General features: G+C 51.3%; 2 protein-coding genes across 4 annotated transcripts in view; both read left to right on the top strand.

Moving 5' to 3' along the window:
- MACF1 (microtubule actin crosslinking factor 1) overlaps positions 1-5,003 on the top strand; it is a 330,626-nt gene extending 325,623 nt beyond the window's left edge. For 2 of the 3 annotated variants that reach the window (XM_069479778.1, XM_069479779.1), the window contains 2 exons: positions 3,333-3,462; positions 4,211-5,003. In XM_069479778.1, coding sequence (XP_069335879.1) covers positions 3,333-3,462; positions 4,211-4,467 — 387 coding nt within the window. In that variant the 3' untranslated portion in view covers positions 4,468-5,003. Of the gene's footprint in view, positions 1-506; positions 618-3,332; positions 3,463-4,210 lie in introns of all 3 variants that reach the window. The other variant, XM_069479776.1, reaches the window with a different exon arrangement.
- A 5,249-nt stretch (positions 5,004-10,252) lies between these two features.
- The window catches only part of BMP8A (bone morphogenetic protein 8a), a 30,452-nt gene continuing 23,151 nt past the window's right edge, over positions 10,253-17,553 (top strand). The window contains exon 1 of the mRNA XM_069477729.1: positions 10,253-10,586. Within this exon, the coding sequence (XP_069333830.1) occupies positions 10,253-10,586 (334 nt within the window). The remainder of the gene's footprint in view (positions 10,587-17,553) is intronic.

A 17,553-nucleotide genomic window follows, 5' to 3' on the forward strand; every position in this document is an offset into this window, starting at 1 on the left:
CTCATTGCCATCTTTCCAGATGTTTGTTGTTTGGTGTAGCCTCTGAAAAACTCCAGTGAGGAGAGCATGAAACCATACAGACAAGCTCTGCCTAGACCAAGGCTGCCCAGGTGCTAGCAACACACAGATACCTGAACTTTAAGATGACTACAAAAAACACTTACTAAAATAAAAACTCAGGCTGGTTATGTCAGAAATGTTTCTTATATTCTCAGTTTCAGTTTGAGCCCCTCCAGAGTTACTACTTTTGAAAATCCAGGCATTGTCTGTGTTGCTAAAGCTAACAGATAAGTTTGATGTTTCAGAGGGTTATGTGTGAAGAATGCTACTGCCTTTCTGCCTGGTCCCTCTCATCCCGTTGGACTGATGTGCATTTTATTTTGTTTTCTGTTTCTTTACAATTTAGTATTTTCTATTTATTTTTTTTTTTTTCTGTTCCCAATTTGCTCCCTTTCTGTTCCATTTTCGATTGTTCCCGTCCTTCCCTTTGGATTTCCGTTTCACAGACTCCACTTCAGTTCTCACGCTGTTATGACAAACCCTGGTTGGTAAACAGTAAAGCTGGCACCCCTTTGAGGGACAGCCATTCTCCTGACCTCCAGCTGCCCAGCCCCGAGGTAGAGTATGGCTTTGCTGACTAAGGACACAGTACGGACGAGGCCCTCGCTAATGGACTTGACCAGCTCTCCTTCCTGACACGGGTCCCCGCTCTCCCCCATCTCTGCAGTGCTTGCTGACACAGCTGATTCATCTAGTCCAGTGTTTTCAGGGGTTTCTAACTCGGATTCACCAAAACTGGAGATAAATAAGAGATGCCTAAAACTAGATTGTTTAACAACTTTATAACAATCTTTAGAGTAATATTTGTTCAGGATTGATAAACAGTGGTCATTCCTGGTGATGTTTTATTGATACCATTTATAATCAGGCCTCTTGGAGTCTCCAAATGTCAGATACACAGACGAGTTATGAACACTTGAAATTGAACTATGGCGCATGTTCCACAATGTTTTGTCTTTGCTTAGAGCAGAAGAGTGGTTGGCGCCACCTGCCCTGAGAAACGTCCCCAGGGTGGTTGGTATTGCCACGCTGGTCCAAGGCATGGGTACTGCCTACTTCAGCCAAGCACAGTATCAGTGAACACTGCTCTGAGGCTCAGATTTCAGCTTCTGAATTTCTTGGCCTAGGCACTTGGTTTTCTATAGCCTTGATTTGAATATACATGCCAGCAATGAAGCATGTTCAAGTACAACCATTAAAATGCCTAAACACTTTTGGAAGAGCAGTGTTTCAGAAACGAAACATGGACTAATGGCTTGTCTGATAGCAGTACAATTTGCATTCTAGCTCCTGGGACACATTGGGTTCTTGTGCCTCAGAAGACAGCATTGCCTTGAGTCATGTAAAGCCTCAGCCACAGAAAGCGGAGGCACAGGAAGCCAATGCCTATGAATGAACTGCTGCTTTGGGGTTCATCCCGCTCCAAGCTACAACTCCAGTGCGGAAATGTATCTGGTTTAGAACATGGTCTGGGGACCACCTGTCACTAAACCCCAAGACTCACCCTGCTTATCTTGCTTTTCTTCTTCCTTAATGGCTCCAGTTTCCAGATTGAGGCTTCCAATCTCAAAAGTTCCAAAATTTTAAATGTTTAATTATGAAGTATGAATTCTCATACAATTTGATAGATCAGCCTTTTTGTTTTATCTTAAGATTTTATCTTTTGTTTCATTTCATTTTGAGGTTTCACCTTTCCTTACTTATTCATATTTTGGTATTCTGTAACCAGGCCGTGTCCTGACTTGGCATCCTAGCCGGGGGTCTAGCTGGGGTCTTCCCAGCGGCAGTGCTCAGGACCCATAGCTTCTGAAACTGGTGCTCTTCCTCCTGTGTAGCCAAGGAGGGTTTGTGCTTGAATGTTGATTACTTTCTGCCGCTTTCGCTTTTTCTTTGTGAATTAAAGAAATACAACACACACAATGAGATGAGTTGCTGTACTCTTCTATGTGTGTAAACATCTTAAAGGTCCTGGAAAACAATTTACACAACTGGTATCAAAGAACAATTAGAATTGCAAGCTGTGGCGTAAGTGATATTTATGAATAATAGAGATTTAAAATATTCTTTCTTCTCCAAATGAAGTCTACTACCAAAAAAAAAATATAGCACCTACTGGTAGCAGTAATAATAATAACCAGCTCTTTTCCAGTTTGGGAAATGCTTCTATACATCACTTATTCAACAAGTTTTTATTGAGTCCTTCTTCTGTGCCAGACAGTTTTAGACACTGAGGATGTGAGAGTGAACAAAAAAAAAAGTCCCTGCTTTTATGGAGTTTATGCTTTATGCGAGAGAGGCAGGCAGCAAACGACTATGTCACACATCAGGCAGTGATAAGTGCCACGCAAAAAAAATGAAGAAGGGGAAGAGAATGGAAATTATAAGCAATGTCATCCAAGTAGGGAGGTAAGCCCCCTGGAGCCCCTGAGGGGAAGGAGGGGTGAGCCACTCGTGTATCTGGGGCAAGAGGCTGTGCTCCAACAGTCCAGGCAGAGCAAGCAGAGCGGGGACCCAACCCTCCCCGGGCCACTGGAGGAACAGCCAGGAGACCAGTGTGGCTGGGGTGGCCTGATCAGGAAGAGGGTGTGGTGGAAATGAATTTGGAGATGCAGGATTTGTCCCTGATTTCCTGAGGGAGAAGCAAAGACACAGGTGTTAATTTAGGTCAGTCACGGGCCCAGACTGAAACCCAGGTCTCCCAGCTCCTCATTCAGAACCTCATTCCCCATAGCACAGTCCCACTGTCATGTGCTTCTCATAATTTGTTTGATCTACAAGTCAAGTAAAGGTCTTAACTGCACTAAAGTTACTGCACCTGCTTAGAAATATTGGAGTAATATTTGCATCTCTGTATTAAATATGTGGGGTTAAAACTCTATTGCAAATTTCTAACCCCAACATGGTGATACGTAGGGTTATTTGTGTTTCTTTTTATTTTACTCATTCACCATATTTCTGGTTGTTATAACTATTATAATCTTACTATCTCAGGATTTTTTTTTTTTTTCCATTTTAAGAGAAAATTTGTCAGCAAGGCAAAAGGTGTTGGAAGACATTTTGAAATTTCTAATTTAGAACATAAAACCTTTACTTTGGGAATCATCAAAATACATGACCTAGGATACTTTCAGAATAAATCTTTGTTTTCCTGGACTTTTAATTTGCTTTTCAATTGATCAGATACAAGGAGGCTTAAGTAGACCTTTTAAAATTGAATTTCTGTCAAAGATTTAACCAAGTGAATGTAAGCTCTTTATGATCTTTTTTTAAAGGTTATCCCATCAACAGGCAGCAAGTTGAAACGACCGACACCAACTTTTCATTCTAGCCGAACATCCCTTGCTGGTGATACCAGCAATAGTTCTTCCCCGGCCTCCACAGGTGCCAAAACTAATCGAGCAGGTAAGTACCTACCCATGACCTATGTCTTGGGCTGAAGAGTGAGAAGGAAGGGCCAGGCTGAGTCTGGAAACCGTAACCCATGCTTCACTGCTCCCAAGGAGCCAGTAATGAAAGTAGCACTTAGTGTGGTGTGCAGAAATACAGACCTGTGGGTTTTCAGATGACCACCTGTTCTTGATCAGAAAGGATCACATTTGGGAGGATGTGAAAGAAGGGGCCTCCTCAGAAGCCAGTGTAGTGTTGATACTAGCATTTGCTAATAACTTTTCCAACAGCTCATTTTTATTATGGCTGCTGGTGAACTGGGAAAGATCACATTTGTTCACCTGCTGCTGTTCCTCACGGGGACCTACAAGTCCAAATTCACGTCCTGGCTCTCTGCTTCCCATCATTCAGCCTCCATTCCCAGACTGCCCGTGGATTACCCCAGCTGGTAGACTCACCACCTGTGTTCAGGCGATGGCCCACTGGCCCTGCCTGACCCCATTTTGGGGGCAGATAACGGTGCTGCTGATAGAAGCAGAGTTCTAACCCTCAGGAGGCAGCATCTCAACTAGAATCACAAAGCCAGAAAAGGTTTCAGTGACTTCTGTGCAAGTGAGGAAACTGGGGTACAGAAAGGCTGTCATCTGCCCAAGGTCACACAGCAGATGAGGTGGCATTAGGATCAGAACCCTAGCCTCTGCTCACTTGTTCTTCTACCTCATGCCGTCTCTGTTAAGTCTTCTGCTTTATTCTTGAATTCCAGACCCTAAAAAGTCAGCCAGTCGCCCCGGGAGTCGGGCTGGGAGTCGAGCTGGGAGTCGAGCCAGCAGCCGGCGAGGAAGTGACGCCTCTGACTTTGACCTGCTAGAGACACAGTCTGCTTGTTCAGACACTTCAGAAAGCAGCGCTGCTGGGGGCCAGGGCAACTCCAGGAGAGGGTTAAACAAACCTTCCAAAATCCCGACCATGTCTAAGAAGACCACCACTGCCTCCCCCAGGACTCTAGGTCCCAAGCGATAACACTGTACAAGCACCCCCAAGCCACTATCCACTTTGAATCCTGCTCCATACATTGGGTGTATATTTATTCTGAACAGGAGAAGTTATATTGTTAAAAGTGTAAAAGAATAATTGTGTTATGAAGCTGCCTTATTTTTTTCTTTTTGTAAGTTACAATTTTCATGTGAATATTTATGTAGATAAAATTTGCCTCCTGGTAACCCTGTAATGGATGGGGCCCAGAAATGAAATATTTGAGAAAAACAAGTGAAAAGGTCAAGATGCAAATGTGTATTAAAAAAAAAAAAGAAAAGCCTATAAATAGGGTTTCTGCGCGGTGCAGGGTTGTAAACCTGCTTTATCTTTTAGGATTATTCCTAAATGCATCTTCTTTATAAGCTTGACTTGCTGTCTCAGCAAGATAAATTATATTAAAAAAATAAGAATCCTGCAGTGTTTAAGGAACTCTTTTTTGTAAATCACAGACACCTCAATTAGTAAGAACTGAGGGGGAGGAGGGCACTTACAATTGCTTTTTCCAATGTTTTAATGTTGTGATTTTAGCTGAAGAGAGGGAACCTCATCTAAGTAACATTTGCACATGATACAGCGAAAGGAGTTCACTGCAATACTGTCTTTGGATCTTGTTTCAGTACTGGGTGTTTAAAGGACAAATAGCTGCTAGAATTCAGGGGTAAATGTAACTGTTCAGAAAACGTCAGCACATTAGGATTTTGAACTGATTTGTAACTTCCTATCCAGCCTAGCCACCAATAACTCTTGTGTTCACTGGGACCCAGACCCTTGGCAAGGGGGCCTCCTGGGTGGCATTGTGAATTATAGATTTGTTTATCTACATTTTTGCTATTTATTTAAATGGTCGATCAACTTCCCACAAACTGAGGAATGAATTCAACAAGCCTGTTCTGGAAATGTGGACATGAGACAAAAGCACTTGCTCGTCCTTTAACGGAGTTCACCAGCACACTTGTTAACCAGTCCCGTTTGCTTTCGTCTTTTTTTGTGCGTAATAAAGTCAACTGACCAAGTGACCATGAAGAGGGGCTGTCTGGGGCTCCTGTTTTTTAGCTGCTGTTCCTCTTCAGCTCCGACCATGTTGCTGTGTGATTATCTCAATTGGTTTTAATTGAGGCAGAAACTGAAGCTCTACCAATGAACTGTTTAAAAACAAGACACACTTTTGTATTAAAATTGCTTGCAGTAACAAATGTTTTGTATTTCCTGATTTCCTTTTCAATCATTACCTTATATATCAATGTTACCCTGGGGTATAATAGTGTTGTAGGTACTTAAATGCATTATTCAAATCAAAATATCTTGATGGATAAATTAGGAAGCTCATTAATAGGGAAATTTTTATTTTATCCTTGTGAATTTTGTTTAATAAAGCAACAAAATAATCAGGATATTAACATAAATATGTAGGGTATCTGTCCCACTTACATGATTAAACAAGTACCAGTATGTAGGAAGACATTAGAAATCACAAAGATCTTGGGGTTTGAGAGAATGGGGCCAGGTTCTCACAGTATGCCGAAATTTCTGGTTAAATGATATAATTGCAGCGGTAGAAGCAAAATTGGTCATCAAATCTAGCGCCTTTGTCTTACAGATAGAGAAACTGGGATAAGAAAGTAGATGAGAAAGGGATTTCCCTGAGTTCACAAAATGAGGAAATGACAAAAGGGGACCTTGACTCCAACCCTTGACTCCCTATTTGTCTGACACTTCCATTTCTTTCAGCCTCAAGTTGGCTTTGTAATGATTAGAACAGCCAAATATTAACTGGTACTAACAACAGGGAAAAGGCTGGAGCACCTGAGGGGTAAGAGGGGCTCACACCCAGGCCACCTGTGCTCTTGATCATTTAGGCCACACTCTTAGGATGTAGAAACTTGGTAAGATAGATGCATGTTTGCCAAAGCTGTGTGAGGCCAAATATCCAGATTTAAGAGGAATTTCAGCCTCAAGGATTCTGAAGGAAGTACTTACTCTATTCTCCATGGAATTGGGTAACCTCAAGCTGCCAGAACTTTGTGTAGTTCCGCCTCTAGGCCGCCTGACAGCCAAAGCATGCTGAATCCAGTTTGACCTCCATCTTTCTAGAGTCTGGACTTTGGTCATTTGCTTTCTTTTACCAAGTAATTAAAGTTTTCCCTGAGTTTTTGCAGCAAAGCTCAGCTGGTGGTGGCAGCCACCAAAAGTGTATTTCTATTCAACACCTGTATGTGAAACCACATAAGAAATAGAGATGCCAGAAAAAGGGTTAAAATATAGTTCTGTGATAAAAATGCTACACAAGGAATTCAAATTTGGTATCTGCTGGATCCTTGAAAGATGCAATAACAATAGCTAACATTTATTGACTGCTTACTATTATATAAGCCAGTGATTGTGCTAAGTGCTGTATATACATTCCCATTTAATACCCGTCACAGGCCTATGATCATTAGCCCCTTTCCTGGATGGGAAACTGAGTCTGAGAGAGGTTAAGTAACTTGCCCAAGGTCACAGAGTTGCCAGGCAGTTGGGAAAGCCCTTGTTTTGACACTACTTTCTCCAAGAAACTTTCCCCACCTCAGTTCCCTTCCGGTTCTGGTGGTCTCGGATTCCACTCACAGGTCACCCAGCCCCCACTTCCCAGCCCCTCCTCCTCTGCCCTTCCAGACTCTTTGCCCGCTCCTCTGTGGGCACACACATTCTGCCTCTGGAAATGACTGTGCCACCAACTGTCACCCTGTTAAGAGTGGGGGCTGCTCGGGGTCAGGGGACTTGTCCACTTGATCTCTGGCTCAGTGCACGGCACACAGCCGCCCGAGGTGGCTGTTGCTGAGTTGAACCGTGGTCTGAGGCCCTTTGGAATGGCTAACACCTGCTGTTTAGGTTTATGGCAATGTGAAGCCCATTGTTTAGAGAACACAGCTATTTCCACTCGTCCTAAATCGATAGAAATCATTTCTGTCATAAGAATCAGCGCTGGGCAGTTTGCAGTCTACCTGGGGGCCCAGCATTGCACAAAACGCACCCTGAGATTTGCAGGCTAGATATGAGGCCCCAGGTGATGTGGTGTGGACTCAAAGGGGAGCACAGAGGGTGCAGAGAGGACAGTGAGGGGATGGGCAGAAGATTCAGAGACCCTGACCAAGCTGACATGGGGATGACCCCTTGACTCTGCCCTCTGCCCCAGTCAAGCCCTGTGGATTCAGCCTCCTAAAGAGTTTTGTCCTCTGCCCCTCCACTCCTTCACTGTTAGAGGCTCATTGTCAATGTAACTCCCATGCCAAAGCTGTGCCTGCCTCCAACTGCAGGGCCCCGGCTCCTGCCTCCTTCCGGCCTATCCATACTGCCCTCTGCGTTAGGGTTCTGCTCTTGCCTTGGGCACTTTCAATGGCTAATCTGCATTATCCTGAGGATAAAGCTCAGTGTCCTCATGGGGTTTACAAGCAGTGTGAAAATTTACCTGTTGGGTAAAATACAGACCAGGCATGTGCTTAAGGCACCAGCAAATGATTATTTACCTGAAGAATTTATTGATATTGAAAAACTTTTCTGAAGTGATCACTTCAAAATGTGATTTTGTTGGGCATTATACACTTGTTGGAGGTTTAATCTTGAATCCACATAGGGCAGCGGTCCCCAAACTTTTTGGCACCAGGGACCAGTTTTATGGAAGAATTTTTCCACAGACGGTGGGGGGGGGGGCGGGGGGAGCCGGGTGTGTGTGTGATGGTTTAGGGATGATTCAAGTGCATTACATTTATTGTGCAGTCAATCCTCTCTGCTAATGATAATCTGTATTTGCAGCTGCTCCCCAGCGCTAGCATCACCGTCTCAGCTCCATCTCAGATGATCAGGCATTAGAGTCTCACAAGGAGCACGCAACTTAGATCCCTCGCATGCGCAGTTTACAGTAGGGTTCGCGCTCCTCTGAGAATCTAGTGCTGCAGACCTGACAGGAGGCGGAGCTTATGTGGTGATGTGAGCGATGGGAAGCAGCTGTAAATGCAAATTAAGCTTCTGTTGCTTGCCCCAGTACCCGTCCGCCACCAGGGGGTTGGGGACTGCAGACATGGGGGACACCATAATCACTCGGTGTTAAGGACCCACATCTAGTTCCCTGGAAGGCCCTTGTGGTCAGCCCCTCCAGACTCAGCCCCCAGAGCCCAGCCCCTGGTCTCTCCAGCATCCATGGAACAGCTAACATGCACGTGCCCACCTGCCCCAGCCCAGCTCCACTGCTGTGAGACCTGGGGGAAGTGAGGGTTCCAATGGTATGTACCCCTGACAATGAAGGAGCATTACAGAAGTGACACAGGACACACACACTCAGAACCTGCCTGGCACCTGGTAAGTGCTAATTGTTACCTGCCATTGTTAGGCTCGCTGGAATCTCAGGGCCTTGACACAAGCTATTCCCACTGCCTGGAACGCTTTCCTCCCACTCACCTTTCCTGTCCTTCCAGACCAATTCCATCCAGCCTTCTGAACTCAGGCTAGGTGCCATTTTCAGCGCAGCGCCGTAATTATAAATGAATAAACGAGGGGAGAGAGCACCTAGGGAAGGAATAGCAAGGTGTGCAGAAAGGGGCTGAGTCAATCGAAATGTTTCCCTGAGGATCCTTCTCTTGCAAGCCTTGCACCGGGGCCGTGAAAATTGCGAAGATGCGCAAAGACGACTCTCCGGTGCTCGCAAAGGGCTCCGGAGGTCCTCGTCTAGCCTGGAGGCCGGTGCGCCTCTCCTCCGCGCGGCTAGTTCCGCACCGGGGTCCGCAGGGCGCACAGCGAGCGCTGGCGGCGGTGGCCGCCTGGGGCGCTGCCAGAGAGTATGCTGGAGCTGGGTGGGTGGTTGCGCCAGGAGGAGCCACTGAGCAGGTGTCGGGGAAGGTGGACCCGCAGCAGCGCGCGCAAGGGGACCTCGGGAAAGGCACCTGGATGCGGCGAGGTGCTGCGGTGGCCGGAAACCCGGGCCCGGCTGCTGCTGGCAAAAGAATGTGCCCCACTCTCGGGGCTTGGCTGGCATCCGCCTGGCCTCTCCAGACGGGACTGAGGCCGTGTGTCTGGCCCGGTGGCAACACCCCGCGCACCAAGGCGGAGCTGCTGCACTGGGACTGGGGATCCCCGCCACGGCCAGAGCATCAAGGACTCGCCCCGCAGGAGCGCATATTCCAGCTTTCCCCGGACGGCGCCGCCACGCTGGGGTCCCAGAGCGGAGGTTAGAGGCTGGGTGGGAGCCCAGGGCGACCCTGACGGTGCCGGTGCGGGGGCTGCGGACCCCTTGCCCGGCCCGCCCACCAGCCACCGAGAGGTCCTCGCGGGCGTCGGTTCCCGGCCTCGGCCCCGCCCTCGCGCCCCCGTCGGTCGCGCCCGGGGCGGGGCGGGGCGAAGGGCGCGGGCGGCCGCGGCGGGCGGCACAGACGGGGCCGGACCAAGGGACTCGCGGGTTCGCGCCGCCGGGATCGCTGCGGGAGCTCGCCCGTCTCCCCTGCCCGTTGCGCGGACCTCGGCCTCAGCCGGACTGGCGGGCACGGCGGTGACACACGGATTAGCCGACGGTCCCCAGTCCGCGGAGTACCCCTGCCCAGAGGCTGTGGCGTGCGCGTCCGCACGGCCCCGGGCCGGGACAGGTGCCGCGCGGGGACGGCTCTGGGGATCGCTCTGAGGCCGCGGGCGACGCTCGTCCCGTCCCGCCGGCCGCCGAGCCCAGCCCGCCGCTCACCGTCAGGGCGTCCCGGCCCGCGCGGGCCGCGGAGCTGATGCGCGCCCGCTGAGCCCCGGCCGGCCCGCCATGGCCGCGCGCCCCGGCCCGCTCTGGCTCCTGGGCCTGGCGCTGTGCGCGCTGGGCGGCTGTGGCCCTGGCCCGCGCTCCCCGCCTGGCTGTCCCCAGCGTCGTCTGGGCGCGCGCGAGCGCCGCGACATGCAGCGCGAGATCCTGGCGGTGTTCGGGCTGCCCGGGCGGCCCCGGCCCCGCGCGCCGCCCGCCGCCGCCCGCCTGCCCGCGTCCGCGCCGCTCTTCATGCTGGACCTCTACCACGCCATGGCCGGCGACGACGACGAGGACGGCGGGCCCCCGGAGGGGCGCCTGGCCCGCGCAGACTTGGTCATGAGCTTCGTCAACATGGGTAAGTGCGGGCCGCCGGGATGGCATCGGGGACCCCGCAGTGACCGTGTGGATGGCGGGCTGAGTGTAAGGGGCCCGGCGCCCTCACGGTGGCCCCTCGGGGAGTGAACACGAGCTACATCCTTGGGCGGTGCCAGACCTTGACTGGGAACGGGGAGTCACAGGGGGATGGACGCAGCCCACAGGGGCGTGGGGACAGCCATGGTCAGGGAGGGTCTAAGGCACGTGGGGCTCCCGGGGCTGCAGAGTGGGCAGGAGCAGCAGGGAATGTGGACTCCCAGGGGCTGCATTCGCCCGCCCCCAACACACCCAGGAGTAAGAGTCAGGCGATGTCGGTGCCCACCCGGGCTGCACCAGGAAGACAGCCTGGTGCTGGGAGACAGATGAGTAAACAGAGGCTGGGATGCTGTCACTGTGATAAGGGCAGTGCTGAGGAGAGGGACAAAGTTCAGTGTGGAAACCCGTGGTCACATCATCAAAGTGACCAGAGCTGACCCACTTGCCCTGAGTCCACAGCAGGCTCTTCCCTGTGCAGAGTCGCAGAGCCTGGGTGGGGCCGGCTGTCAGGGGAGCCGCTGGGGAAGGAGCAGACTCTCAGCTTGGTGGGGCAGGGACTGTGTCTTGTCACCTTGGGCCCCAGCAGCTGGGATGTGGCCTGGCGTGGAGTGAGTGTCCAGGCCTGTGGAATGGCCCAGTGGGCAGCCTGGACCCTCTCTGTTCTCCCAGGCAAAGCCTGGCTTTTCCTCTCTGCAGACACTTTTCTCTAAACCATGGAGCCATTTACTCTTAAAGGTCTCAGAGTTACTTTTTCCATTAGAAAACTCTCTGTAGTCTACGGTCCTGAGTACTTCCTGTTGGTCGGGCCCCCATCTGCTTTTCCTCCTGTCTATGGCTAGTGACGGGCAGAGGTCTGGCCTGGGCAGACAGCAGGCTGGGCCTGGGGACCCAAGGACCACAGCTCAGCCTGAAGTGGTCAGGGGAGCCATGGGCTGAGAGCAGGGAGAGGATCCTGGCCATGGCCACCAGCCTCCTGTCATCTATAGCAGCGCTCGTGACCCTCCAGCAACCCTGTTCACAGCCGTGGTCCTCATCCCATCTCCCAGATGAGGACAGGGAGGCTCAGAGAGGCAATGTCACACCTAGGATGGCACAGCCTCTATGCAGCTGAGCCAGGACAGGCCCAGGTCTTCTGACTGTACATCCAGTGCTCAAGGAGGTGACATTTCTGTTGTCAGGTTGGGCTCTCAGGGTAGAGAGAGCTTTCTGAGGGATTTGGGCTGAAAAACACGGGGGACTGAGCAGCTGCAGGTTTTGTGGGGTCCTCAGCCATTTGCTTCCTACACTACTAGGGCAGGGAGAGGGGACAGCCAAGCTTCTGCTCCCCCTACCCCAGAGCTGGTGGTGGGCCGAGGTGGGGGATGAGCAGCGGGAGGCAGCCGTTAGCCAGTGCTGAGAGCCCAGCGCCAGGCACAGGACTCCGGCCATTGGGGTCTGGATGCCACCTTCCTGGTTAGAGGGCAGGGTGGACAGTTGGGACAGAGGAGCCCATATGTGGGGCTGGTACCAGGGCTCTATCCTCAGGACAGTCTGACCCGGGGCTCAGGACCAAGAAGAGTTGAGGATGGAGTCACCCAAGAATATGCCCAGGGGAGCCACCCATCAGAATGAATCACCACTCAGCCCACGTCCTGTTTCCCCCCAGCATGCCCTGGGGTGGATCAAGGCATGCACAGCCTGGAGCGAGCTGTTGCTGTGAGTCCAGCAAGGCCTACTCCTGCTGTGTGACCTTAGAGCAGTCCCTCGCCCTCTCTGAGCCTGGGCCCCTCCTTGTAAGGTGGGGCTCCTAGTGATCGGTCTTCAGGGCGGTTGTGTGATTGGCTGGTAGAGGGGGAGCAGCATAAAGTCAGCCCCCCGCCCCTCAGAGGGTGCACCTGTGCCTGGCCACTGTAGGCCCCAGTCCCTCCCCGCTACAGCCCAGCCTTGGCATGGATGTGACAGGAACTTCCCCACGTGTCTTGTACACATGTGAAACCCAGAAATGGCCAAAAAAAGTGTCTGTAGCTATTTTTGGAGTAGAAATTAGCATGTGACCTTTCACAGCCTTACAATTCCTCATTCAATTCCTGTGAAACTGTTTTGCCAGCCCCATTTCATGGGCTCAGAGAGGTTAAGTGGCCACCCCACGGCCACATAGCATGTCCAGGACAACATCCATGGCTGTGGATTCCAAATCCCAGCTTCTTCCCACGCCAGCTCTGCGTGTTTCATTAAGACCCGGGGCCTCGGACGCTGTGGGATTAACAAGCAGATCTTTGTTCAGGGGAAGCCCAGGCTGTGGGCGGGCGCAGCGGCTGTCAGAAGGGCCTTCTTTATCCTGATGCACTAATGGCACTAGTAGAACTGTCTCGGTTAGGGTAGTGTTAACTGGTGATTACGGAGGCCGTCTGGGGCACTGGACACGTGCCAAGATTCTCTCTGTGTTTAGAGCCCCAGGCCCCAGGCCCCTGAAGGTCGGAGGCCCCAGAACCACCACGGGTGTAGCAGCAGGGCCCCTGAGGTGTCGCACCCACGCCCGGCTCCCACACCTGCTGCCTCCAGCCCCACCTCTCCTATCGGCCTCATCTGGCTCCTGAGAAGCCAGGCCTGGTGCTCCCAGACCCCTGCCCGCCGATGGCAGCCTGTGGGACCCAGAAACCGAGACCTGTCCCGGCCTCCCACCCATGGCCCAGGCGTCGTGTGGAGCAGGTGCTCCAGGAAGCCTGTCGTGATTTACCGCACCTGTGCTGGGGGCCAGGGCCGTGGTCAGACGGTGCCCCAGCCTGGCCTGGGTCTCCACATCAGCCCGTAGACCCGCGGCTCCTCTTTGTCCCAACAGTAATGGGGGCTGTCACCATGTGGAGCAGATGGATCCTGTCCCTGGTCCCCCTGAGCCTGGGCCCCTCCTTGTAAAGTGGGGCTCCTAGTGATCTGTCACCCAGGTTCTTGTACTGCCTGGGCCCGCCATTAATTCCTGCGTGTTCTGAGCCATGTCCCTTCCCTTCTCTGGGCCTCCGCTGTCTCGTCCAGTCTACAGTGATGGTGTCAGAACAACGAGGTGCTCCCCGCTCTGGCCCTGTGGCTCAGTGTCAGAGGCATCTTCTCACAGCATCCCGTCCCCTGCCCCAGTGCCTCACCCAGCCTGGCCCCTCCTGAGGGAGGAAGGACGGCAGGAAGGACCGACTCCGCTCCTTCTCCCTGAACCCTCTCCACCAGGGCTCCCCGGAGAGGCACATGCCTGTGTTCCAGATGGAGAAACCGAGGCACAAACAGCACTGGCAGGCAGAAGTCTAGCCAGGGGCCCTTTTGCCCTGACCCTTTCCTGAACCAGACTGATTTATCCCCGTGGTGTCTGGTGGCTGAGGACAGGAGTGTTGATGAACTAACTGAGCTGCTGGTTTGGGCGAATGGGGACTGTGTGGGGATCAGGAACCTGCCCGGGTCCTGCGCTGCCCTTGTCAGCCCTGTGGCCTTGAAGGGTAACGCTTTATCTCCACAGGTCACATCCTTTGGTTCTTTACTAGGGAGCTCTTTCACTTTCCCATTCGTTCATTCAAATGAGTTATGTAGACCTGTTACCTGCCAGGCACAGTTCTAGTTGCTGGGGACACAACAGTGAACAGAACCAAGTCCTTGCCGTCATGGAGCTGACCTTCCAGTGGGAGACACAAATAATAAATCCACGAGCCATGAAGATAATTGCCAGGTACGCTGGACAGTGACCCCCTCTCTGGAAACAGAAGGGCTGAATGACAGCAGGGCACACAGGACTGGGGTGAGGGTTTCTGACCTGGGACTCGCACACACAGAATTGGCATCCTGACTCCCACACCTGCTCTCAGCGTGATCTGGGCTTCCCAGCCCACCTCTCCCAGCCTCAGTTTCCTCCTCTGGAACATGGATGTCCTCAGCTTATAGGGCTGTTCTGGGCTTGTGTGAGATGCTACCCAGTGGTGACCACATGCCCAGAACATCCACATCTGATACTTAATTTCCATCTCACAATGACTGTCACATCTTTGTTCTGAAAGGAGAGTGAGGCTCAGAGAGGTTAGGTGATTTTCCCAGGGCACACAGCAGGTTGTCTCCCTGCCTCCACATCCTCTGCTCTTCTACACAGTGGCTGCCTGTCCCCCGAGCCCAGGGCCTGGCCTATCATAGGGTGCAGCGAGTGCTGCCGAAATGGACTACGTTGAATGTGAACATGTGATGTAAATGGAGACTCCTTTTTTAAAAATATTTTTATTTTGGGATTTATAGAACTAATGCATGTTCCTTTTATTGAATTAAGACTAAATTAATTATAGAATTTAATTACAGAAAGTTTGTACCATGTATTGAGAAATATATAACATGGAAACTCCTAGAAATCTTCCGTCTACCCCAGAGAAAACCAGTGTTTTAATCCTTTGGTGTAGCAACGACCCCCCCCCCATTTTATCAATACAGATACTAACATTTGCGGTATTACTTTTTACTAAGTGAGATGTAAATGCTAACCATTTTGCTACTTTGTATTTCATTAAACAATAAATCTGCCAGGCGTGGTGGCTCACGCCTGTAATACTAGTACTCTGGGAGGCTGAGATGGGAGGATCGCTTGAGGTCAGGAGTTCGAGACCAGTCTGAGCAACAGCGAGATCACATCTCTACTAAAAATAGAAAAAATTAGCCAGTCAACTAAAAATAGAATTAAAAAATTAGCCGGGCATAGTGGCGCATGCCTGTAGTCCCAGCTACTCGGGAGGCTGAGGCAGGAGGATCGCTTGAGCCCAGGAGTTTGAGGTTGCTGTGAGCTAGGCTGACGCCACAGTACTCTAGTGTAGGTGACAGAGCAAGTCTCTGTCTAAAAAAAAAAACCCGATAATTCTTTTGTCCATCTTAAAAGCTGACTGTTATAGTGACCATATGCCCAAAGGTGTTTGATTTCCCCAGGATGCTGTCTACCCAGCAGGAAGGTGTGCCTTGTGGATCCCAAACAACTCGTCCCTCCTATCTCCTGGGTGCTTTCTTACCTCTGGGGCAAACACCTACTATTGCCTCCATTTGACAGAGGAGGAAGCTGAGTCTCAAAGAGTGACTGGTCCCAGGTCCTGGATCTCCAGACCAACAGGAGCAGACATGAGAACCAGATCACAGCAGTGAGGAGGGTGGGCCCTGGAGGTGGGGCGGCAGGGTGCTTAATTACTCTGGAGTGGGGCACACTGGGTTTTCATTCCGGGTCTACAACTTGAGAGCTGTGAGTTGTTGAACAGGTTATTTAAAGTCTGTGCATCTTGGTCTCCTCACCTTTAAAATTGGGGCAATAATATACTACCTGTATCATAGTCAGTGATTAAATAGGTTAAGGCACGTAAAAACTTAGCATGTGCCCAGCACTGCTCAATGAATGGCCAACGGTATGATGGAGGAAGGGCCTGCAGTGTTTATCAGCCCCCCACTTCCCAACCCCTCCACCCGCCTGCCAGTCATGTACTTAGGAACCTACAGAGGAGCGGGAAAGCACACTCCTCCAGGATTGGCTGCGTGGCCGGAATCCCCGTTCTGCCACTTACTATTCATGGTGGATACTGTGGCGGGCTGCTCAGAGCTCTTCAGTGCATGCCACTGGTGTGTGGAGTGCGGGCTGCTGACATCTCCAGGCAGAATCCTTCTCTGGGCATTGGCTGACTGGGTGCACAGAAGCTGCCCAAGGTCAGACACCCTCCTTGGGGGAACCCCCCTTCCAATAACTGGTTTGTGGGGTATAAATGTCCAGCCCTCTTGCCTCAAGGCAGGACAATTCTGAAAGGCCGTTGGCCCCAGAGCTCCCTGTGCAGTTGGACTTGACTGAGGCCTTTGTTGGGATTGCATCCCTCTTCCACTGTGTTCAGTCCTGCTCCCTTCCTTCCCTACAAAGAGCACTCCCCAGTACATTTCCAACTCAGAGTCTGTTGCCCAGGGGGCCCAACCTGAGATACTATTTATGTGATTTTCATCTAAGTCATTTAATGCTCTGTGCCTCAGTTTCCTCATCTGTAAAATGGGTGATCTACCCCCTAGGATGGTTAGGAGTGTTAAATGAGTTAATCTCCAGGCAGAGGGGAGCCATGCAGGTGAAAAGCTCTTGGAGTGTTCTTGGGACTGCAATTCCTCAAGTGAAAATCCAATCATGGCTTTTACTGCTCCAGATCCCTCTGCGTGTCCCTTCAAGCCAGAATAGAATTCGAGTGCCCCAGCCTGGCATTCAAAGTTCAGCATTCTAGTCAACTGAACCACATGATGTTGGCACGTCCCCAGCTTGAGGAGGCCATGGATGAGAAAAGAACGTAGACTGTGGAGTCCACACGTACCCAGACCGGCATCCCACCCTGGATGCTTCTAACTATAGCATCGTGCAAATCGTTAACTTCCCTGATCTTTTGCATTGTCATCTGTAGATGAGAATAATGAATACTGACTCTCACAGGGTTGTTGGGGTAGCCAGCCTTCAACGTGGCCCTCAACGGTCCCTGCCTCCTGGACAGCACACCCTTGTGTGGTCCCCTCCAACATTGTGCCAGCTCTGGTTTGGGTGACCAATAGACTATGATAATCGTGATGATATGTCACTGCCAAGATTAGGTTACACAAAACGTGGCTTCTCTCTCTCTTGGATTACTTGTTCTGGGGGAAGCCATGAGGTGAGCAGCCCCAGGGAGAGGCCGCCGTGCTGAGGAATGAGGGAGTGAGCTTGGCAATGGACCTGCCAGCCCGGGGCAAGCCTCCAGCAACTGCAGCCCTAGCTGACAGCTCAGCTGTGATCCCATGAGAGGCCCTGATGCAGACCTACCAGCTAAGCTCTGAGCCTGCTGACCCTAAGAAACAATGTGAAGTAATGTTTGTTGATTTAAGCTGCTACGTTTCAGGTGATCTATTACACAGCAGATCACAAATACAATCAGGTAAGCAGG

The sequence above is a fragment of the Eulemur rufifrons genome, chromosome 8, assembly GCF_041146395.1.
Source record: "Eulemur rufifrons isolate Redbay chromosome 8, OSU_ERuf_1, whole genome shotgun sequence".
Lineage (NCBI taxonomy): Eukaryota > Metazoa > Chordata > Mammalia > Primates > Lemuridae > Eulemur > Eulemur rufifrons.